This window comes from Tursiops truncatus, chromosome 14 (assembly GCF_011762595.2).
Source record: "Tursiops truncatus isolate mTurTru1 chromosome 14, mTurTru1.mat.Y, whole genome shotgun sequence".
Lineage (NCBI taxonomy): Eukaryota > Metazoa > Chordata > Mammalia > Artiodactyla > Delphinidae > Tursiops > Tursiops truncatus.
The window spans coordinates 42,769,318-42,793,248 of NC_047047.1; the positions used below are offsets into that span (position 1 = coordinate 42,769,318).

The following is a 23,931-nucleotide window of genomic DNA, read 5'->3' on the forward strand; positions in this document are numbered from 1 at the left end:
TTTATACTGTAGTTGTCTTATGAGTTACATCTACATGTATTGTAACTTCACAAGGCAACATTATAACTTTTATTTTAAACAGTTACATACTTAAAGAAGAGGGAAAAGATAGTCTTTTATATTGACCCACATATTTACCATTTCTGATGCTTTTTTATTTCTTCCTGAAGATCCAAGTTTCCATTTAGTATTATTTTGCTTCAATCTGACAGGACTTCATTTAGTATTGTCCTATGGATGTTCTGATAACAAATTCTTATTTTTCATTTATCTGAAAATGTCTTTATCTTTTTACAAAGAATCTTTTGCCAGAATATAGATTCTGGGTTGATGCTTTCTTCTTTCAGAACTTAAAGAAATGGTCTACGGTTTTTTGTTCTCCTTTTTTTTCTGATGAGAAATCAGGGCTCATTCAAATCATTGTTCCCTGTATGTTATTTTTTGTTTTCAACTGGGTGCTTTCAAGATTTTCTGTCTTTGGTTTCAGCAGTATGACTATGAAAAGTGTGGTTTTCTTTTATTTGTCCTACTAAGAGTTTCTTGAGCTTTAAACGTATAAATTTGTATCTTTCATCAAACTTGAGAAATTTCAGCTGTAATTTCTTCAAATTTTTTTCTATCTTATTCTCTCTTTTCTCTCATTCTGGGGTTGCAAGTACATATATTTAGTCCTTTTGATATTGTCCCACAGGTCCTGGAGGCTATGTTCTTTTTTCCCTCCCTCGTTCTGTAGAGTGGGCAATTTCTTCTAATCCATCTTCATGTTCACTGACTCTTGCCATCTTCTTTCCATTATGATTTATTTTTCAGTTCTAGAATTTCTGTTGGTTCTTTTTTATGTCCTTGAATATAATTATGATAGCTATTGAAAATCCTTGTCTGTTAATCCAACATCTGAATCAGCTCAGGGTCAGTCTCTATTCATTTTCTTTTCTCTTGAGAATGGGCCCCATTTCCTGTTGTTTTTTTTCTTGTAGGTTGTATCCTGGATGTTGTGAATGATACATTGTAGAGTCTTTGGATTATGTTATGTCCCTACAGTCTTCTTAGATTAACCTTATTTTTTTTCTCCCCCAATTTTAAGCAGTTAAGTTTTATTGGCTGAACCTTTATTGAGGATTCGTTTAGGGTCAGGTTTTAAAATATTCCTCTTCCTGTCCTCCTCCCCCAGCACTCCCTAGTGCTTTACATATGTAGTGTATGTGATATTAGACTTCTGGATTATTGAGATTTACACATAATATTTATAATGTGTAAGTAATATAATTTCTAATGTTTATGGAATGAATAAATGTTTACTGTACTTTGGCAAGCTTTGAATAGAATGTACTTATCTCATTTCTTTAAAAGCTAAGTGGGTTCTTCAAATGTTTTTAGTTTTCATCTTCGTTGTTAGTAAATTAAAGCCTGAGGAATTTTTTTTTTTTTTTAAAGAAGATGTTGGGGGTAGGAGTTTATTTATTTATTTATTTTTGCTGTGTTGGGTCTTCGTTTCTGTGCGAGGGCTTTCTCTAGTTGTGGCAAGTGGGGCCCACTCTTCATCGCGGTGCGCAGGCCTCTCACTATCACAGCCTCTCTTGTTGCGGAGCACAGGCTCCAGACGCGCAGGCTCAGTAGTTGTAAGCCTGAGGAATTTTATTTCTTCTTTTTTAGGTGCTATGTACTGTTACATTTGATTCATTAGAATCCAGCATTAAATCAGACCGAATTATAACAGCTATAAAGTAAGTTATGTTTTTGGGTTATGATGTTACAATATATAATTCATGTGGTATATTATTATTCATTATTCTTAAAACCTGTATCTCTGTACTTCATTTTTCTATTTACATAATAGTGATTTCAAGGGTTTTTTTGTGCTGTATTTGTCTTCTAACTCATTTGTTAGAACAAGTTTTGGTAAAGCATTTAATTCTTTTTAATATGGGTACATTTAGTTTATTATCTCTAAAACCATTCCTCTGGACAGATTTCCTGGGTAATCTTGAATGGATAGGTTTTTCTGTTGAATATTGTAAACAACAGAGCAAATAAATAATAAGCAAGAATCCCAGTTCCCAAAAAGAATCTGGAAGTTGTTGAAAGAAAAAACCTTATCTAATCCCAAAGCACATTTGAATTTGTGTTAAAAAAAAAAAAAAATACTTGGTTTTCCTCCACTGTTCCTAAAAAGTCAGCAGTAAAATCACGTTGATCAATTTTAGATGATGAGAATCTATATTACAGTCCCCACCAGCATTTATGCATCAGAGTTCTGGAACTCACAGCCACAGATCTTCCTCAGTGCCTAACAGGGTTGCTTCCCTTTCCTTTATTAAGGGTCTCAGAAGACCAAAGGACTCTGCCTCCCTCTTCCTTCTGCCCAACTGATGATGATAATCCCCAGTGTCTTCAGGATAGCATCACTAATTGTTTTTCATGTACCTAATAAAAATAACAGGTGTATGTATAAGACCTGTATGTTCATCATAATCATAATTCTTTGTGGTGGGGGAGCTCTTAAACTTTTGTATTTTAAATTCCCATCTAGACCAAAACATGGTTGCCCTATCCTTCTTCATTTTGACTCCTTCTAAGAGGCAACACAGCTTCATAAGAGTGTGCAGTGGGTTTGGCCAGCATACCTCTCTGTGTTCTAGTCCTAAGTCTATAAGGGCATACACATCACTGAACCACGCTGGTCTTTGGTTTCCTCATCTTGTAAAGTGCAGGTACTGGGCTAATGATCCCTCGCCTCCTCTCTAGCCTCTAAACCTATGATTCCTTTAGTCTTCTGAAGGTGTCTGGTTTTTGAATTTCTTTCCCCAAGGCTGTAATTTATGGTTGTGCAGATTCAGCCCTAGCCCAGGACTTTCTAAATCCTCTGTACAAGAGGTGCCTTTTGTAATCCCACTCAAAGGGGACACTGTTTGTGCCAAGAACCTGTATATGCTTGTCTTTTCCTCAGTTAAAAATAAATCTGGTTTCCTGCTTCCAGAAATTTTGTTCCTTCTCATGCTTATTCTCCCCATTATTCTAGATTCAGTCATAACAGTTCTCTTTTCAAACCCTGAAAAAAATCTTTGCTTGTCAGATCTCCTGATTGCTCTCAGCTATATCATTTCAGTTACTGATCTTCATTTCACATGTTTGACTGGGAGGAAGATCATAACTCTGAGATTTAAGTAGTGTGTTTATATTTAGGATTCTCACTATGTATTAATGCTTTAAAATGCATCTGTTGTCTTAGTATTCAAATCTGGATATCTAAGTGCTTTATTTTAAGCAAAATTGTTTTCTTAAATCTGTGTAGAATTCATTCAGAAGCCCCAGAAAAAAATGTTTCTGACATTCATCCTTCTAATTCTTCTGGTATTCAATTTCAGACCAACTCTCCTTAATAACCAATTGTTTCTTAAATCTCCCTTACATCTTTTTTAGTTGTTTATTGAATAAACCTGTATCTGTGTGATTTTTTTTTAATATTATGCTTTTTGTTTGCAGTGGGATAAAAGATAAAAATTTCATGCTTCACTATGAGGTAAGATGAATTTTTCCCCAATATTTTATTATGAAAGATTTCCAGAATACAGCAAAGTTGAAAGAATTTTACAGTAGATACCAGTATATCTACTACCTAGGTTCTACCATTAACATTTTACTATGCTAGTTTTATCATATGTCTATCACTGTTACTTTATTGCTTACAGAAGCGATTTAGAGAGACAAGTAGTAGCTTTCCAACCAACAGCTTTCTGTCTGAGTCATACATAAAAGTTAAAGTATAGTAGAGAGTACTGTATTGGTCAAGAAAGAGTTGTAACTGTTCACATGTGTTTCAGACAAGTGGGGCTTTTCAAATACCTCAACTGACAAATCACCATCTCCCTTTAGTTCATTTAAATGTTCATATTTTTACTCATTTGATTAGTAGTAAAAGAACTGAGGTATTTAATGTTAAACTAGTTTATATGAAATCATTACATATAATTGAGTTTGGGATTGACTTTATTCAAAAGTAATCCTAAGGGACCAGATACAACACAACCATATAGCACTTTAGTTTTAGTATTTGAAGCATACATGCTGGGGGGCTAGTGTAACATAGCAGGTCTTTTGAGTGGCCATTGTTGATTGCCCAGAATCCCAACATCTCAGTTTTGTTGAATCTGCTATAGTTAATAGAGAACATTTCATGTAAAAAAAAATATGCTAGAGAATATCCATAAACCTGGAGATTCTCACAGGTTTTAAGTCCCAATATCCTGTTTTGGATATAAACATGCTACAGAAGCCACAGAGGAATAGTAATTGATAAGGCACATCCTTTGTCAAGAGCTGAAGAGCACATGGCAATCTTTAAAAAAGGGCACCTGTGAAAAATGCAGCTCTAGCTGATTATTAGGGAAAGAGGTGAGAGTGGGGGCAAGAAAAAGATATGGGCCGTTATTGCTGTATTGTCCCATTTTTAAAAAACCTTTTTATCATAAAATACAGATACTGAAAACCATATAAAACAAAGGATGACTTAATGGGTTTTTATAAGACAGACGCCCTTGTAACCACCACCCAAGTCACAGTATAGAATGTTGCCAGTCACCCCAGAAGCTCCTCCATGTTTTTCATCCCAGTCTTAATACCCTTCTTCCCCTGAAAATAACTACTCTCCTAAGTTTTATAGTAATCACTTCCTTGGATTTTTATTGCACATCCCTAGGTACTATAGTGTAGTCTGGTCCATTTTTTTTAAAATTTGGTATCTCTTTGTCTCTTTTAATCTATAGGTCTCTCCTCTATCACATTCTTTTCTTTACAGTCTCCCTGTTGAGGCCGCAGAGCCATCTGACCTGTAGTGCTCCCCACAGTCTGGGTGCTGCTGATTGCACTCATGGTGCAGTTCAGCACGTTCCTCTCTGTTTCTGTCTCCTGCAAATTGACTGCTAGATCCAGAGGCTTTATCAGATTCATGTTCCATCTCTCCTTTTTAAAAACATTCCAGATTTTATGGGAAATTTCTCAATTTTTTAAATGACTGCAACTAGTTCACATTCTTTTAAGACGATATATTGATCAAATAAAATGGTTTGCAACCCCTGGCTAAGGTAAAACCCTTATTGAAAAAGATCTGTTTCCTCAATATGCATTTTTTAAAAATACGTACATTTCTTGTATTACAAAAGTAAAGTATTTTGTTATTGTTAACAATTTAAACATTATAGAAATTTGTGGTGTAAATCCCCATAACCATCCATTTCCCACCGCAGGTCACATAAACACTAGAAATAGCTACTTTTAGCAATTTGGTATATGTTTTAGATGTCCAGACATTTTCTGTGTGTATATCAATGTACTTTTTTATTAACAAAAATGAGATTCTACTGTTTTGTAACTTATTATGTATATGGGATATCTTTCCATGTCATTTGTATATGTACGTGGTTTTTGTTTTTAAGTTTCCTCCCTACGCAACTAATGAAATTGGCAAAGTCACTGGTGTAAATAGAAGAGAACTTGGGCACGGTAAGTACAAATCTGTATATGTACATGGTATTCTTACAGAGACTTAGCATATTTTTTTTGCTTATTATTTTCTATTCTGATTTAGGTGCGCTTGCTGAGAGAGCTTTGTATCCTGTTATTCCTAAAGATTTTCCTTTCACCATAAGAGTCACATCTGAAGTACTAGAGTCAAATGGTATGGTTTTGAAATATATTTTTCCTAGTCAAAAAGAACAGACTCCCTGTTATAGTTTTAGCTTTTCATAAATAATGTTACATTACATTTATTACTACAGTACCCAACCCACTGCAAGAGAAAAATGTGTTTAATCATATACTTATCTGAATCTCTGTTCTTCACTAATGAGCTCTTTTGAAAACAATATAATATAAAACAAATATTTCTCTTTATGTGTCTTTTACAATAGATCCAGTTTGAGTTATTTGTTTTATTTTTATAAACAAGCCACAGAGCAAGGCCAGCTTGGAGAGAGGAAGGGAAAAATATATAGTGAGCCATTAAGCAGGGAATACCTGTCATATATCACAGATATAAGTAGATATCACAGAGAGAGACTGGGCTAAAAGGTCAAATTTATTTTTTGTTTCAAAGGAAATTCTTTTTTTTTTTTTTTTTTCTGGCAGGGCTGTGCGGCTTGTGGGATTTTAGTTCCCCAACCAGGGATTGATCCCAGGCCCTCGGCAGTGAGAGAGCACGGAGTCCTAATCTCTGGAATGCCAGGGAATTCCCAAAAAGTCAAATTTAAATTAAAAATCAGTCCACAGATCAAGGAAAGGTGATATAATCATTAAAGGCAGAAAGAGCATGTGGTTCTCAAACATGTAGCAGACATAGATCAGATGTTCATAGATATTTTTAAAAAAACACCAAAGGTCAGAATTTAAACTAGAGACTTTCTGTTCTCTACTGGGTGTGACTAGGCTATAGCTAATGGTCCAGTGAGAGAGCTATAGCCCGGTATCTTTAACTGCCTTCTCATTAAGCAACAGAAGAGGCATGCTGTTTTTTCTGGTAGGTTTCTTAGAATCAGAATCTCTAGCACTGCTATCCAGTAGAACTTTCTGTAGTGACAGAAATTCTCCCTCTCTGTGCTGTCCAGCTGAGGGACTGAATTTATTTCAAATAATTTAAATTTAGTGGCCACATGTTGCTAATGGCTATCATATTGGACTGTGCAGCTCTGCAGTTTGTGGTTTAGGAAAGGTTGCCTTAAATGCTTTTAAAAAGAAGGAAGGAAAGAATATTGAATATTTAAATTATAAATGAGTATTTGTAAGGAAATAACCAGTAGTAGCAATATTCTACATTTAACAAAAATCAGTATTAAAGCAAGTATTTTTATTTCTTTCTTTGTATAGGATCATCTTCTATGGCATCTGCATGTGGTGGAAGTTTAGCTTTAATGGATGCAGGTAAAAGAGTTATGACTCAAAACTACCAAAGCTTATTTACATACATATACTTGATTAGTATAAAATACAGGATTTTTTTAAATTGAATTTTAGTAAGACTTGAAGAAGTCAGATTACAGATTACCAAACCTGGCCAGAAGGAAGATAGTTACAAACTACAGCTTCAACTATACAGGTATCTGCTGGAATTCTTATTCTTGGCTAAAAGCAATACACTGAAATTATTTACTTGGTGACCCCGCAGGCTTTCTGAGAACTGTGCAATTGATTCCATTCACTAAGGAAGTTTGGATTAGCAAGCAGGAGTATTAGGACCCATAAAGGAAAGTAACTATGTAGTCTTTCAGTTGATTTATGCAAGCCCTGAAAAGAACAATGCCACTCACAGAAGAGTACACAGAACTTCAGGATAAGAAGGAAGACTGCAAGTGATTCAGTATAATCTCTGGATCTGAAACACCAAAAGGGAAAGAGGCAACATGTTAAGAGACTCTGAAAACAGTATCTGCCAGTCACCAATGATGCTATTCAAGAAGAGAAAAGGAAACTAAAGACACTCAAGAGGCCACACAAAGAGTTCCCTATAAGTTCATACATTTACAGTACAGAAAAACAGAAGGATAGAAAGGATAACATAACCAAGGATGAAATGAAAGAATGGTATAAATGTATAATACCATTTCTAAAAAGATTAAAACTTAAGCCAAAGCAAAAAAGCTAAAGCCAATTAAAGGCACTTTTCTAGTTGTGTTCAGTGGAAGGAAAACATAATCTGATATTTAAGGTAGCTGGTAAAATACCATTTCTATTTTCACCTTCATGCATTCATTCAACAAATCTTTATTGTATGCTACCTCTGTGCCAAGCACTGATCTAAGCTCTTGGGACACAGTGGTAAACAAAACGAAGTTCCTGTCCTCATGGAGGTTGCATTCATCACTCTTATAATCTCGTATTGGAAAACACAGAACAAATCCTGAAAAAGGTGAACTGAAAGATAAAATAAAAGATCATAAGAGAGTCTTTAACTGCTTTAAATGAATTCAGATCGTTAGGTCTAGACAAAAACCCATCCTAAGTAATGATGAGAACTTCATCATAAGATAACTGAACCAATTTGGCAGTATTGGAGAAATCATGGAGATTAGTATACCAACGACACAAAGAATTCTTACTTTGAAAAATAAGAAATGTATTTTCTGTAAAGTATAACCCAGTGAACTTGACAGTGACCCTTGGTAAGACTCTTAAATGGTAAAAGAACAGTGTATAAGTATTTTAAGAAAAGAACCAGAAGAGACTCATTTAAAATAAGTCATGCCATAGTAAACTCATTTTCTGTTTTTGAAAATATTACTAGGTTTAGAGTAGAGAGGGAGGGTGCTGCTTGTGCAGTGTGTCTAGAGTTCACCTTGGCAGTTAATGACCTTGGCAGTAAATGATGCAGAAATTGCGAACGGGTAATAAGTATACCATTTATAACTGGTTGAAGGATGAGCAGCCAGGACTGGATAATCTGATGGGTAGGTTGGAGAGGGGTCTCAAGTAGAATACTTGAAGCTGCTCCATCCTAAACCCTGTCCCCTTCAATGTTTTTTGTTATTGACTTGACTAAGGACACTGGTCTTCCAATAAAAAGGATACTGATAAAAAGGAGTATGTGACTGATATGTTAAATGACAGTTTTTAATCTCTAAAAAAAAATGTTGACAAGATAAAAAAATATGGAGCCAAATAGAAAAAAAATTTGACAAGAATAAATGTCAAATTCTGTGAGAAGAGCCAACAAATGGTATTTGATTCAAACACGAGTGCTTGCCATGTCCTACATCAGACACTGTCTATGCTCCAGGGATACAAATGGTACCCAGTTTTTAAAAAATTTTCAGGAACAAAAACAAAGATAAAGATACTAACATATCAAAGAGATAATACAAATATGTACAATATGGATGAAGAACTAGGTTGAACATAATTGGCTTCATAGAGACAGCGACATTCCATCTGGGTTTAAAGGTTGAGTGGTTGTTGACCAGGCATATTATCAGCAGGGCCCGTATTTCATGTGAAAGGAACAACATACGCAAAGTTATGAAACAGTATAGTGTGTTCCTGAAATGTATTTGAAAGAAGTGATGATGTAATAAACTGGGACCAGATTTCAAAGATCATTATTACATTAAGGAGTTTGAACTTTTAAAGCTAGTATCTCCCAACTCAGTATTCCATAAAATAGAGTACAACAGGATGTTGATTATTGTATACTGTGGAAAAAAAATGAGTTCTAAAGTAGGTTTGCACAGGGTTAAGCAAGTGTGTTTAATATGGTTTAAATAAACTTAAAAATGTTAATGTGAATATTGAATCTCTAGGAGCAGGATATGTACTATTTCCCAAACTTTTTTGACCACAGAACTTAAATAAAAAATTCCTGGAAGCAGGTAATAGGGAATTTGAAGGATTTTATGGAGAAGAGTGGCATGATGCGAATCTGCTTTTTTTCTTTTGGGGGTAGTTTTTCCTAGCTTACATGAGAGCCCTAGGGGATGTGGTGGGAGAGAACAGGAGCTGGGGTGCGGGTGGGGTTACTAAAATCTAAAAAACTGGACAGGGAAACTGCTGCCAGGGCAAGAAATAATGTGGACTTGGAATAAAGGAGTCGAAATGGATATTTCAGAATCCAGGACAATTTTTTTTTTTAATTTAGAGGATAAACTAATCAGATCTTTGTGACTTGATAGTGTATAGGAAATGAGGAAAGACGTGTTGATTCTAGTATGAGTGTCTTATTGCTTTCAAACAAGACAGGGAATGCAGGAGAGAAGGGATTTATTGGGGGTGATTAAATTTTGAATATAATTGTATATATATATTTAAGATGTGTTGGGGACATTTAGCTGGAGATGTCCAATAGGCAGATGGGCTATACAGATCCAGGGTTTAGCAAAGAGAACTAGGCAGGAGGGATAGATTTGTAAGTCATCAATGTTGTAGGTGACAGTTAAAACTGGGCATATGTGAGATTGCTTAGAGAATATGAAATGAGGTCTCTGTCACACTCCTTTATACCAAATAAGTTCCAAGTGATCAAAACTTTAAACTTTTTTTTTTAATTAAAAAAGGAAGATTTTATGAAAATCTTGAACAGAGAAAACCTTTCTAGGGAATTCCCCCGAAGTCCAGTGGTTAGGACTCAGTGCTTTCACTACAGTGGCCTGGGGTTCAATCCCTGGTCAGGAAGCTAAGATCCCACAAGCCACAGGGCACAGCCAGAAAAAAAAACAAACTTTCTAAGCAAAATCCAGGAACCATGATTGCATATAAAATCCTCTACAGAAAAAAAAAAATTACAATAAAGTCAACAAACTAGAAAATAATATTTTATATTACATTTCATATTTATATTTTATTTACCATAATATTCTATATATTTAACAAAGATCTGTCCATATTAAAAGAGCTCTTACAAATCAATAAGAAAAAGACTAACAACCACGTAAAAAAATGGTTGAAGGCCATGAACAGGCAGTTCACAGAAAAAGAAATAAATGGTTTAAAAACATGAAAAAAAGTTCAACTTCACTCAAACAGAAATCAAGTTAAAAACAATAAGCTGCCATCTTTATCATTCAGATGGCAAAGGTCAAAAGATTTGACAAAAATTAACAAGAATATAGAATAGCAGGTACCCTCATATACTGCTGGTAAAAGTATAAAATGCTACACACTGTGGAAGACAGTTTGACACTATAACAAATTCACACACCCTTTGACTCAGTAACCCCACTTCTATTGTATAGCTTATAAACACATACAGGGAGTACTCTGCAGCCATTCAAAAGAATAAGGTAAAGTAAAGAAAAGATTACACTCACATTTTTACTCCCTCAGTATAATTTTCTGGAAGGATATACAAAAAATCTAATAGTGTCTGTCACGGGAAGGTGGACTAAAGGGCTCAGGCTGGAACGATTTAACAAATACATGATTACTTTTCAAAAAAAAAAAAAATAAGGCACCAAAAGCAAAGGGCAAAGAAATGGATTACTTTAAGAGTTAAGTTTGCTATTATTAGAGAGGTTTTTGTTGAGAACAAAATTAGAATTATGTTAAGGAGCTTTTATTATATGTTAAAGAGGAAAGGAGATAGTCATATGATTTATTAAGACCTGTACTCTAACTTAGTTTTGGTAACTGTCAATTTAGAACACCATCCAATGTCAAAATAAGATGAATAACCTATGTTAGGCGGATGTACACACTGCACACAAGTTCTCTTTCTCAATTATAGGAGTTCCAATTTCATCTGCTGTCGCAGGTGTGGCAATAGGATTGGTCACCAAAAACAATCCTGACAAGGGTGAAATAGAAGATTATCGTTTGCTGACAGATATTCTGGCAAGTATATTCACATTTTCAGATATTTAATGGTGAAGATTATACACACTTTACAAGCATAGTGTGCTTAGAAGAATGCTAGTGCTGGAGAAATAGAAGTCCTTGTTCTTACTTTCCTCTTCTGCATATTTGCCTTGGATTTTATAGAATGTGAGTTAAAAATAAATATTACAGTATAAGTATCCATAATGGCTCACTTTAGGATGATCATAAATTAATCCTTATGCATTTATGGGGGGAACATGATCTGAAAATAAAGTGATTTTCTAATGAAATATTTATAACTTAAAAAGCCACAAATTGAAAGCAGTAGTTAATATACAGGTATTTTTTTGTGTATAATCCTAAAGGACATGGTTTACTTATAAAGCTATTTTTAAAAATTCCTCTACAGTGACTATGGGTGAATTTCACTTTTGTTTAAAATTATATCATAATTTGTTAAATTCTTTAAGGGGATTGAAGATTACCATGGTGACATGGATTTCAAGATAGCCGGCACTACTAAGGGAATAACTGCATTACAGGTATTTTAAAACCCATTTTGTTTCACTTTAAAATATTTAAATAAGGTCATAAATCAATATTTACATAAATTTTCGGCTTTTCCATATTAGGCTGACATTAAATTACCTGGAATACCAATAAAAATTGTAATGGAGGCCATTCAGCAAGCCTCAGGTAAGCCAAGCCAGTGTGCCTGATTCTCCTTTTTTCATTGTCTTTGTGTTAATGGGAACTATAATTCCCGTTAGGCTTATTATTAAAAATAGGCTTATTATAAAATACTGCTTTAGAAAATGAAATTTAATGTAACAACCTAGATCAAGAAGTATTAAGTTACTGGGTACATGACTAATCATGAATGTGGAAAACCAGTGAAAATTCAGTTTTTACAAAAGGACTCCCCGAGATAGGACTGGAGAAGGGAATACAAGTAGAATTGTTAAGGTAATTGGGATGTAAAGAACTTTGATTATTAAGCTAAAGAGTTTGGATCCTACTTCATAAAACTAATACTGCTATATCTGATCACATTTATTTTATACAGTTATAATTTTATTATGTTTTTATCTCTTCAAGTGGCAAAGAAGGAGATATTACAGATTATGAACAAAACTATTTCAAAACCTCGAGCATCTAGAAAAGAAAATGGACCTGTTGTAGGTAATACATTAAAATTACTGATTTCATGATAAGGTAAACATATGAAAGTACATTGGTATTTAAAATTTTTTTTAAATCCATACACAAAACAAAAAAGTCAAATGCTTTTATAGTTAAGATACTTTAAATTTGAGGGGATATTCTTAGATGTTAGAATTGTTTTTAGTCACATAGCAAATTGTTTTTCTATATTTCATGCTGAAATATTTTTACATGTGTCTAGACCAAGTCTTGAGTGACCAGTACATGTTTTAGGTTCATAAATATATGTGTGTATGTGTGTATGTGTGTATATATATATATTTAAATAATTTATATTTTTGTCTGTACTACATTTCAGAAACTGTTCAGGTTCCATTATCAAAACGAGCAAAATTTATTGGACCAGGTGGATATCATTTAAAAAAACTTCAAGCTGAAACAGGTAAGAGTTGTATGACGTTTGGGATTTTTTATTTAATGCTAGGTCAGGTAAGTTTGCCATTTCACCTCTATTGTGTTTCTCAAAAAATATGAGAAATGAGAGACAGATATAACATTGACATCTCAATGAGATGAAAAAAGGATGTAACGCTGACATGTCTTTACTGTAAGTTTTCTATGTATGCCTCATAATAAATTAGCAAACGATCATCTTTATATTCAAGAAGACTGACTTAGAATTCATCAGTTTTTCTTCAACATTTTAAAATCAAACATTTAGAAAAATTACTTTTTCACTTTAGAGGAGTTTTGCTTTAATTTTTCTTATTATGAGTTCTGCTATTTTTCACTTAGTCTTATTTATTTAGACTCTTATTTAAAGGGTATGTGTAGAAGTAGTATGCTTTACAATTTGTTTTTTTCTGGAATCAATCTTTGGGTTACATAGTACTTACCAGATTTGAGGTTACTGAAGGAGAGCGAGAAGTAGAGTCACCTTGGGCAGTTCTCAAGATTGAGAAACGGACATGATTTTGTCCCTCATCCATCTGTTCACCACTCTAAAGAGTAAGAGGGAGAAAGAAGAAAAGGTGAGGAAAGGGTTCTAGTATAGTTTCTTCTCATAATTAAGAGTGCAAAACCAAACTCTCCAAAATAAGAACTTATATGCTTTCTCCCACCAGATTGTGGGCTCCCAGAAAGTAGGGACATTGGGTCACTGTTGTATCCCCAGGGCCTAGCACAGTGTTGGATACATAGTAGGTGTGCAGTGTGTATTTGTTGGTAAATGAACCCCTTCATTTCTAAAGCAGTGATTAAGCATAGCACAACCCTGCCCAGCTACTTCCAGGTCATTCCCCTGCTCTCACATCTACTTTTATGACTATTCTCCAATGGAATGAGCAAGTTAACTTTAATATATAAAATTATTTTTTTTAAAGGAGTAACTATTAGTCAGGTGGACGAAGAAACATTTTCTATATTTGCACCAACACCCAGTGCCATGCATGAAGCAAGAGACTTCATTACCGAAATCTGCAAAGATGATGTAAGAATAGATCTTTTAATAGTCAGTTTTTTTCTACTTTTTGTTGCTGTTCTCTTTTTGAATCTTACGGCTTATTTTGCACTTACAGCAAGAGCAGCAATTAGAATTTGGAGCAGTATATACCGCCACAATAACTGAAATCAGGTAATATCAACTAAAATGCTGTGCTGGTTTTTATAAGATTTATATTACAAGCTCATGTTAACTTCACATTTGCATTATTTACTTTGAAATTGTAAGATGTTTAGATTATATGTCAATTACCATATAATCATTATTTATTTTTAACATAAAATTTATTTTCTGCACCAGTTTGTAGATTTTCACTAACATGGTTCTGTGATTATAATTATACTAATATATTCTTCTAACTGAATTGTCTTCTTTAACCAAATTTCCCACCATTTTAATCTTCCCAATAAACAGTAAACAAGCCCCAAATAGACTTAGCAATATTTCCTTTTTCTTTTTTTTTTTTTTTGGTAGTTTCTTGTTTGTCTGTTTTAAAGATAGTACCACTTAAGGCCTAAGTAGTGCACTTTTTTTAAATGCCAGTTTCAACCTCAAATCATTTTTTCAGCAGCTAAAAAGATTGCATTTTCTGAGTCAGAAAATTCCCTTTTTAAGAAAAAAAAATTATCAGATGTAGCATGCATGTTCAGAACTATTTGAAATGAATTATAAAAGGCAATGGGATAATTTGTTTAATATCACAGGTGAAAACTAAGAAATGAGATGGTTTATTTTAGTAGATTAAAGAAAAAAAGGAAGATAAATTTTTTAATGAAATAAGTATGCCATTTTATGTAATCCCCTTCCTTAAATCACTCCTTAATAGGTTGATGATAATTCTACACTTATTTTAAAATATTTAGTGTCATTTCAAAACTTTTTGGAAAATATTATGAAAAGAAATATAAAAGAATATATATTCTGAAAGCTTTAACCAGCATAATTTTTCCTTTATCTTTTCTCTGTCCTTTGATCTATAAGTATTTAAATATAAAGTGTATTTTCAATTGGAAAAATAAGTATCCCTCTTAGATACTTTTTATAGTTACAAAAACATGTACTGGAGAGGGGTTTTTATGTGTTTTTTTACTTTGTTCTCCTATGAAAACATAATCAGAGTTTAATTATCAGTAGATAATAGAGTTACTTATTGCTCTAACCAGGCTTATTTCCTTTTCATAGAGACACTGGAGTAATGGTTAAACTATATCCAAATATGACTGCAGTACTACTTCATAACACACAACTTGATCAACGAAAGGTAAAAACAAGAAAGGCATAGTTGATTATTTTAAAAACTGCCTTAAAATAACCATAGTGAAATTACCTAGGTTGATGAGGATTGTACATCTTGTCCACTACTAGCCTAAATACAAAAACAAAACCAAAAAGACAGAGATACTGCTGTTTTACACTGTTTACCAGATAATATTTCTCTTTCCATGATGGAATAAAAACATTCTTGAGTGTTTTAAGGTACAATAGCCTCTAGAGTTAACACATAGCAGTTAGTAAAAATATCTAGTTACAGCCCTGTTTTCCCAATTTTCCTGACCAGTCAATCATGGAAAGATAATTCTTAGGATGTTCTTAGTCTTTGTTGTAGTCTATACATTTGGAAGACCATTATGAAACCAATATGAAACCATTCAAGAATACTATGGGGGCAGAGAAAGAATAGGTCTGTTTTACCAAATATTATAAAGTAATACAGGATAAAACAGTATTACTGGCCCAGAAATAAACAACAGAAAATAGAGACCAGAAATAAACCCAGTTATATACATAAGAGTATAATACATACTATAAGTTACATTTTTAGTCAGTGAAGAAACAAAGATTATTCAATAAATCATATTGGTACAGCTAATTATCATAAAACAGGATCTTTCCTCTTTTTATACCAAAATCCCATTTGGATCAAGGAGCTAAATATAAAAAAGAAAACTTTTCTTTTTAAGGCAGTGAGGGCAGAAGAAGAAAATCTGGGCATCGGGAGGGGTGAGGGTTGAGGAAGGACACTAGAAGAAAATATGCATATTTAATAATCTTGGGACTGGGAAAATCTTTCTCAGCATGATATCAAAGCCAAAAATGTAAGTAAAGTGATAAAATTTGACCCCATGATATTTTTAAATTATGGCAAAACTACAGTAAGTTTGAAAGACAAGCAGCAACTTAGGGGAAAAACTGCTTATATGACAGAGGCTTCATATACAAAGGGCTTGTGTAGGTCAGTAAGAAAGATGAATATCAATAGGAAAATGAACAAAGAACATGGAAAAACTGTTTGTTGTTGTTTTTTTTAAGCTAACCAAGATATTCAGTATCAACAGCAATTTTTTAAAACGCAAATAAAGCCAAGTTACCATTTTTCAACTTTTCAGATAGTTGAAAATTCCCAATGTGCATAAATAAGAGTGTAGAGAAAAAATGGACACTGTCATACACTGCTGATAGGAATGTAAAGTGGGGCAAACTTTTTGGAGAGTGTTTGGTAAATATACAATTACCTTTGGACCTAGAAGTTCCACCACAAAGTTCCTCTCATACTTTGTTCTGAGAGGATAGACTATATGAATATATAATCACTGCAACACTGCAGTTTATTTTCCCTCAACTTTGTATTTTGAAACTTTTTTTCTTTTGAAACTTTTTAAACCTACAGAAAAGTTGAAAAAAATAATAGACCGAACACCCATATACCTTTCACCTAGATTCACTGATTATTAACATTTGCAACACTGGAATTTAAAATAAATTAAATGACCATCTTTAGGGGATTGGTTAAACAAATAATTTAATTTGAATATTCAATTATAATGCTTCATTTATTAATATGAAAAGATCTCAACATATTATTGAATAAAAATCTATATACTATAAAACAACAAGCTCAGTAAGGTCCATTTTTATAAATGCAAGACACACACTAAATAGCTATTTGAAGGGATACTCATTGGAGTGTTATCATTAGTTATCTACAAGCAGAGGGGTTTTGGATGATTTTTACTATCATCTGAATACTTCTGTATTATTTTAAATCTTTATAATTAACAGATTTTATAATCAGAAAAACCAATAAAGCTGTTTTCCACTTGGAAAAAAATGTGTACTACCATGGATAGTAGGTAATTATGCATGACCACTAATAGATTAACACGTTCTCTTTCAGATTAAACATCCCACTGCTTTAGGTTTAGAAGTTGGCCAAGAAATTCAGGTACTTGTATTCAACCTTTTAGCCTTAAAGTTGTAAATTATACTTGAAGTTTCAATTATTCGTTTCATCAAATAAGCTGAAAGAATCAAATCAACATCTGTGATTTATATTATTTATATGCTGTGCTTCTTTTTTAACTTTAGGGTTGCTTAAAACAGACTCATTAGGGATTTAGATACAATTCTTTCCTTCAAGGAGCTTACGGGTTAGTTAGGACAGTAGTCCCCTGTAGAGCTTTTAAAAATACATGAGCCAGTCAGGGATGGCTATGCAGAGTATTAGGTATAAGGTATTTGAGGAGTTGAGACTTTAATTGCTTCTATACTGCTTGAGGCTAAAAGTTCTTGAGTTTGATGAAAGCCATGATGTCAGTTCTAGAATTCTGATAACAAAATCGACCTTTTTTTTTACCTTTTTAATAGTCCTGTATGAGTAGATGAAAGAAGTGGTTGACAGTCTGGTTTTTTTTTGGCTGCACCACATTCTGTTCTAGTTGTTCCTGATACCCATGACCTGAGTAACTAAGACTTCTGGTTTATTCCCAATCTGTAGTCCCATTGTTCAAGTAGCCTCTAGAGAAAGATAAGAACTAAAACATAATCTCTCTGTATAAGATAGTTTTTAAGTCCCTTCTGATGTAAAAAGACAACCACATTTCCCCCTGACTTTAAATGTCTGTGTTCAAGCCAAATAACCTCCAGTGTGATAGATGGTTCTTTGAGTGTTAACAGTGAGTGACCTAAGCATAATCTTATATAGTTTGTAGCATACTTAGGCTCAGGAAGCCCTTATCTAGGTTCACAGACCATGGCTTTCACTGTTCTTCCAGTATAGGCACCTGGTCCGGAGAGAATAAGGCACAGATAAGTCTAACAGAAGATTATAATTGGGCAACTAAATCCCCTGTCTCTTCTTTTTTTATAATCACTACTTAACCAAATTATATTTATTAGCATATACCTCCAGTTAGCACTGAGCCATGATTTCAGTGAACAAGTGAAAATATTAAGCATTGCTTTATTTGGACCATGTAAGTTTAAATTAACATTTCAGGGAAAACCCCGAACGAACTTTTTGGCCAACCCAATAATTTGGGCATCAGTCAATGTGCTGTAACTTTTAAAGTATATTTGTTTTTTTAACACAGGTGAAATACTTTGGACGTGATCCAGCTGATGGAAGGATGAGGCTTTCTCGGAAAGTGCTCCAGTCTCCAGCTACAACTGTTGTCAAAACTTTAAGTGACAGAAGCAGTATTGTAATGGGAGAATCTATTCCACAGTCATCATTTAATTCTTCCCAGTGACTTTTTTTTTTTTTAAGAATTCTAGAGTGATACTCTGTATAGCAAAATTTCAGTAGTATCTTCTAATGTGTAGATTTATATATAATATAAATGTATTCTAATGATTTATATTAAAATGCTCACTTTACATGTTCCATTTTTTAATTCCAAATTACCTATATTACTCTTACTTACATTATAAATCAATACATATTTATTACTAAAAGTAAGTCATTTATACGTCTTAGAAAAGACTACCCTTTAAATCTTGTACTTTTGAAGTATCTGAAAAATTTAGAAATAATGGGTCACATTTGCTGCATGATGGATTTCTTCCTACATATTTTTCTTCTTCCTATACAGTAGTGACAGTTTACTCTTAGCCATCTTATGGTTTACCTCTGCATAATAGCTTTACTTACCCACAGCTGTTTCACAAACTGAAACTTACCATATTCAAAACCAGTGCCTATTTCTTTAGTACAGTTACCAGATATAGTAAGGAGCTGAGGGAGCTAATTTGATCTAATTTTAATGATATACCACCTTTCAAATTGGTCACAAAACCATAAACATAGTGGAGTAAATATTATAAATGGGATCCTGTTGAGAATGAGGTAATACATTTTTCAAATTTAGAAAATACAGAAAAATAATTTACTCATATAGAACTAGGTCATTTTGTGTGTGTATGTTGCTAATGTATGGATGTTCTTGGTGGAAGGGATGGAGGAATCATGATTTTCAGTTAATAAGTAAATGTTTGAAACAGCCGTGTTTAGAGGCTATTGATATAATTATTAGTAATAGCTGTAAGATGATATTCATTCCCATTTTTTAATATATCACATTATAATTCCACAAAAAAAGTAAATGGTTCGTGGAAGTCATAATTTAGAATCTTCCTCCTTTTATAAATCTGATAAAATATTTGTAAATTCTTGACTCAGGGCTAACTAGTTCAGAAAATACTAAAAATGTAGCTGACCAAAGATTTTTTAAATGTGGGTATTTAAGTTAGTAAACATTGATTATGTATATGTATGGTATGTAAAATAGCATGACAGGCAATGTTGATATACTTTCTGAACTATTGAAGATCAACTGAAAATGAAAGATTAAATTTAAATTCTATGCTTTGTACATTTCATTGTTCTATTTTATAATAGTGACAAAAAAAATTTTATTCTCACTTTGTCTTCTGTTTAAGACATAACTCTTACTGGTAGAATTTCAAAATTGTAATTTATGTTTTTCTTGAGTTTTAGATTTTATTTTTCAAAAAGACTCCCAGCTGCTAATAATATGGAAAAATAAAACTAGTTCTTAAACTCTAGAGACCAGTAGTGCCACAAAGTGAAAATACAGGTCACTAACTACAAACCACGAAAAGGGTCTCATTTCCACTTAAATCAAGAGCGTACACTTTATGTCTGGACTTATTTTTCACGTTCACATCTTGGTAGTTTTCCCTGCTTTCCAAAAAAGGTTTTCTATGAGGGCTATCATATGCTAAGATCTCTAAATTATAATGACTCAAATCAAATTGAGTTCCCATTTTGGTAGTTAGTGCAATATAGGTACTTAAAGACTTTTTCCTTTATAACCTTTGTTATTGATGTCTCCTTGCCCATAAATTACAGTTTTTTAATACATTTTTTCTTCTCTTATAGAATATCTTGAATTTCTAGATCTAACATCAGTATCTTTCTCACTTCAGTTCAGCCAAGCATGGCATTCATTTATTCAACACTTACTATGTGCCAGGTACTATAATGTGTACAGCAGATGCATCAGTAAACAAAACAGATAAAGTTCCAATGCTCACATTCTAGTGGATGGAAACAATAAGTATACAACATCTCAGATAGTGGTAGGTTCTTTAAAGAAAAACAAATGGGTAAGGGGATAGAGTGATTTAAAAAAAAAAAAAGGTACTATATTAGATGAAATGATCCAGAATAGCATCTCTGAGTAGGTGACATTTGAGCAGAGACCTGAATGAAGTGGAAGAAGATGTGCAGCTATTTGGAAAAGAAAATTCCAGATAAAGGGACAAACAACTTTATTGGTATTGTATGTCTGGAATATATAGCAGCCTTTCCCTTCTATAAACCAATTTCACAGTCTTTTACTCCTTAATCTTGTGCCTGTTCTTCACCAGAATTAGAAGGCAAATTTTATTAAAGAATATAAAACAAGAGATAGCCAGTGCAAGGTGATATTTTTAAAGCATTTAATCTGGCAAGAATATACCTGGTTACTTGTAAGAAGACAGAAGATACCAAAGTCGTGTAAAAGTTTAAAAAGCTTTTACAAAATTCCAGGCTCATCAGAGACTAGGGAAGTAGGCAGCATAAATGGAAAAGAGAATGTGTCTTGGTATCGAGGGACAGAAACCAATCTAAGTTAAGCTAAAGCAACGGGGGATTTTTATCACAGGGCCATGAATTTATTTCACAGAAGGCAAGTCACACTCCCTGTGGCGGACTTGAACCAGGACTGTCAAGTTATCAGGAATTAAGACAGTTCTCCCTACCTATAGAGTCTCATGGCCTCTCATTTGTGCTGCTTTCCATATAACAGCTTTTTTCTTCTATGCAAACGTATTTTCATATCATGGGACAAAAGATGGCTATCCCACAGGAAGTTACTTGTCTCTGAGTTCAACTTCTGGAGGAGAAAACGATAGGCTCAGCTTGAGAAAGGTGTCAAACCTGATTAGGATTGCCAGATAAAACAACAGAATGCTAAGTGAAACTGGAATTTCAGGTAAACAAATGTTCAGTGTCCTATGGCCCATGCAATATTTGGGATATACTTATATTTTAAAAAAATATTCCTTGTTTATTTGAAATTCAAATTTAACTGGGTATCCTGTATTTTTGTTTGCTAAATCTGGTAACCCTAAACTTGGTGCAAGCAACTAGTCAGAGAATTCTCAAGGGCTCACTCCTTGGGAAGGGAGAATGTTCAGAAAAAATGGACTGAGCCAATACCAAGATACTGCAAAACAAATGTAAAAAGAAAATGGATAGACTTAGATTAACTCAGAAGGGGATGTAGTTGGAAGAAAAAGAAGCAGTTAGGACTGAGGATTTCAGCCTGAGCATTGTGAAGATAGTAGGATCTGTGACATGAATAGTAAACCTGAGGGGGCAAAACAGTTTTGAAGAGAAAGATGTCTGACTTATTAAATATGAGTATGAAGTCACCAACCAACATATTGGTTGGATATTCACCTTAATATCCTAGAAAGCAGTTGGGGCATAAGTGACTTTTGCAGAGATAATTAAAACAACTCCAGTTTTACCATCTCAAGCATATCTCAAATCACTGCAACAAGTTTCAAAATTAGTCTGAAATTTACAAAATTAATTTAAAGGTAATTAAAACTACCTACTATGAGCACAGTACTAAATGATGGAATTGTTTCCTTCTGAGACTTATATATACTCTAATATAGAGTCAATAACTTATGAAAGGCAGACTGATGAGCAGTCTAGTAAAGGTTTTAAAAAAGTCATAAAAAGGAAAAGAATAGGTTAATTCTAACTGGAAGAAAAAGGGAAAGTTTCTAAGAAGTGGAATTTGAATAGGACTTCATTATGGAGAGGTGATATTTGAGCTGGGCTTTAAAGGATGATTATAAAGGGAAAGGCTGCCTGTGGAGTGGAACAGTTTTACCAGTGGATAAAGAAGACAGTAAATAGAGGTCAGATTGTAGAGGGGTTTCGAATATTAGACTTAGGACTCCGAACTTGGTCCTGCGTGTGTTGGGAAACACTGAAGAATACCCAATGTCTCATGAAAACCCAAACTGCGTAGTTGGTTATAGTTTTGATATTGACTATAAAATTTAATGCAATTGCCAAGGACTCATAAGTTAGAAGAGATGATATTTTTTTAAGTATAAAAATATGTAGGCCATTATCATTTATGAAAACAGATAAATTATCTTAATATTGGCAATAGCTATTAGGACAAAGTAGTTCTATAAGAATGCAAGAATGGGTAAGCATATAATCTCTATAATGAATTATAGATAAAAACCGTATAATAACCAGATGCAAAAGAGTCAATTTATAGAATTCGATGTACACTTCCTAGAGAATTTAGAATATTAGGAAACATCCTTAACTTGGAAAATGGTATCTATCAGAAATTAAGAACATGTATACAACACTGCAGATGTTGCCATTAAAGTCAGGAACAAAACAAGAATCACCACTATTATTCTCATCAGTGTTCTAAGGTCCTAATCAATGTGATGAGATTAAACACAGGTGGAGAAGAACAGAAACATTTGCAGATGATCATCTAAAAAACACTTTAAATTGTTATAGAACAGTTAGAACTAATAAGCAAGCAGTGGCCACATATGTTTGCCAAAATAAATAGCGGTCAAATGTTGCCGTGGAATGAGCTCATTTCCACTTCTCTTTTTCCAGGCTTCACGGAGCTACACCAGCAGTGAGTTTGCCCCATCCCCTGTGGTCCTGACCAGGGTTAAATCTTCAGTCCCAAAGGTAATGACGTCTTGATTATTCAGTCTTAACCTCCAGCCCCCTTGATCAAGCACCCTAAAAATCCAGTCCCAAGCGTACTCCTCCAGCTCCCGCTAGTACATGCTAGCATATTATTTCAGTCCCTTTGGTGTGTAATCTCCTTCCTTATCAGGCAAAGCAGTCCCCAGGTCACTACCTGTGAAATCAGCTGTCAAATGCAGTTAAATACTGCAACCAGATTTAACCCTAGTTACCATAGCCTCTCAGCTCCAAGAAATGGGAGCAACTATGGAGGAGGTCTTTCTGCAAGGGGGAAGTGTTATCTCTTACTAGGAGTTATAAGCCACTTCTGCAGCCCCTGAGGATCCAGGGATATCTACAGAGCCAAAATACGGGCATCCATCCCATGTTTCAAAGCTTCAGGCTTTCCCAACCAGGGCCCTAGCTGCATAGCAAGCCTCCCTAGGCTGAGCATTCAAATATCTTTAGAGCTCTGTAACTGTCAAATCCCATATCTGTTTTTCCACTGCAGGGAATAAGGGCCTCTTTATGAAGACCAAAGAGCCCCCCCTGGCTCCCAAATGTAGTTTTTAACTGTGCATTAAGTGCCCTCAATTCATTAGCCCTCAGCAAGGGAGTAGTACAACTTAATTGGCCACCTCTCCTCTCCTCATAAGCATTGTTTCTCCCATATCTTTCAAATCCTGAACTGTTGAATAGGCAACAGCATTCACCCCTTCTAGGATGTTTTCCTAGGTCACTACCTGTGAAATCAGTAGTCAAATGGCCACCTTGTGCCAGGGACTGAGTAAACCATTCCCCAAACCCCATCTTACTGTCTGATTTCTGACATCACTCCCTGTATCACCTATGTCAGTTCTGGTCCTCAGAGAAGCAGATGCCAAGAAGGGATCTGCAAGATATTAATTGGGGGAAATGTCTGTGATGGATAAAA

The 23,931-nt window shown here is 34.0% G+C and overlaps 1 protein-coding gene across 5 annotated transcripts in view; it reads left to right on the forward strand.

Moving 5' to 3' along the window:
* The window catches only part of PNPT1 (polyribonucleotide nucleotidyltransferase 1), a 40,105-nt gene extending 21,489 nt beyond the window's left edge, over window positions 1-18,616 (forward strand). For 4 of the 5 annotated variants that reach the window (XM_019942512.3, XM_019942513.3, XM_073791656.1 and 1 more), the window contains 15 exons: window positions 1,654-1,724; window positions 3,484-3,520; window positions 5,433-5,499; window positions 5,585-5,674; window positions 6,859-6,912; window positions 11,204-11,310; window positions 11,766-11,837; window positions 11,928-11,991; window positions 12,394-12,477; window positions 12,818-12,901; window positions 13,842-13,948; window positions 14,037-14,092; window positions 15,143-15,221; window positions 17,136-17,183; window positions 18,331-18,616. In XM_019942512.3, coding sequence (XP_019798071.1) covers window positions 1,654-1,724; window positions 3,484-3,520; window positions 5,433-5,499; window positions 5,585-5,674; window positions 6,859-6,912; window positions 11,204-11,310; window positions 11,766-11,837; window positions 11,928-11,991; window positions 12,394-12,477; window positions 12,818-12,901; window positions 13,842-13,948; window positions 14,037-14,092; window positions 15,143-15,221; window positions 17,136-17,183; window positions 18,331-18,489 — 1,179 coding nt within the window. In that variant the 3' untranslated portion in view covers window positions 18,490-18,616. The remainder of the gene's footprint in view (window positions 1-1,653; window positions 1,725-3,483; window positions 3,521-5,432; window positions 5,500-5,584; window positions 5,675-6,858; window positions 6,913-11,203; window positions 11,311-11,765; window positions 11,838-11,927; window positions 11,992-12,393; window positions 12,478-12,817; window positions 12,902-13,841; window positions 13,949-14,036; window positions 14,093-15,142; window positions 15,222-17,135; window positions 17,184-18,330) is intronic. The other variant, XR_012325840.1, reaches the window with a different exon arrangement.
* Window positions 18,617-23,931: the final 5,315 nt, after the last annotated feature.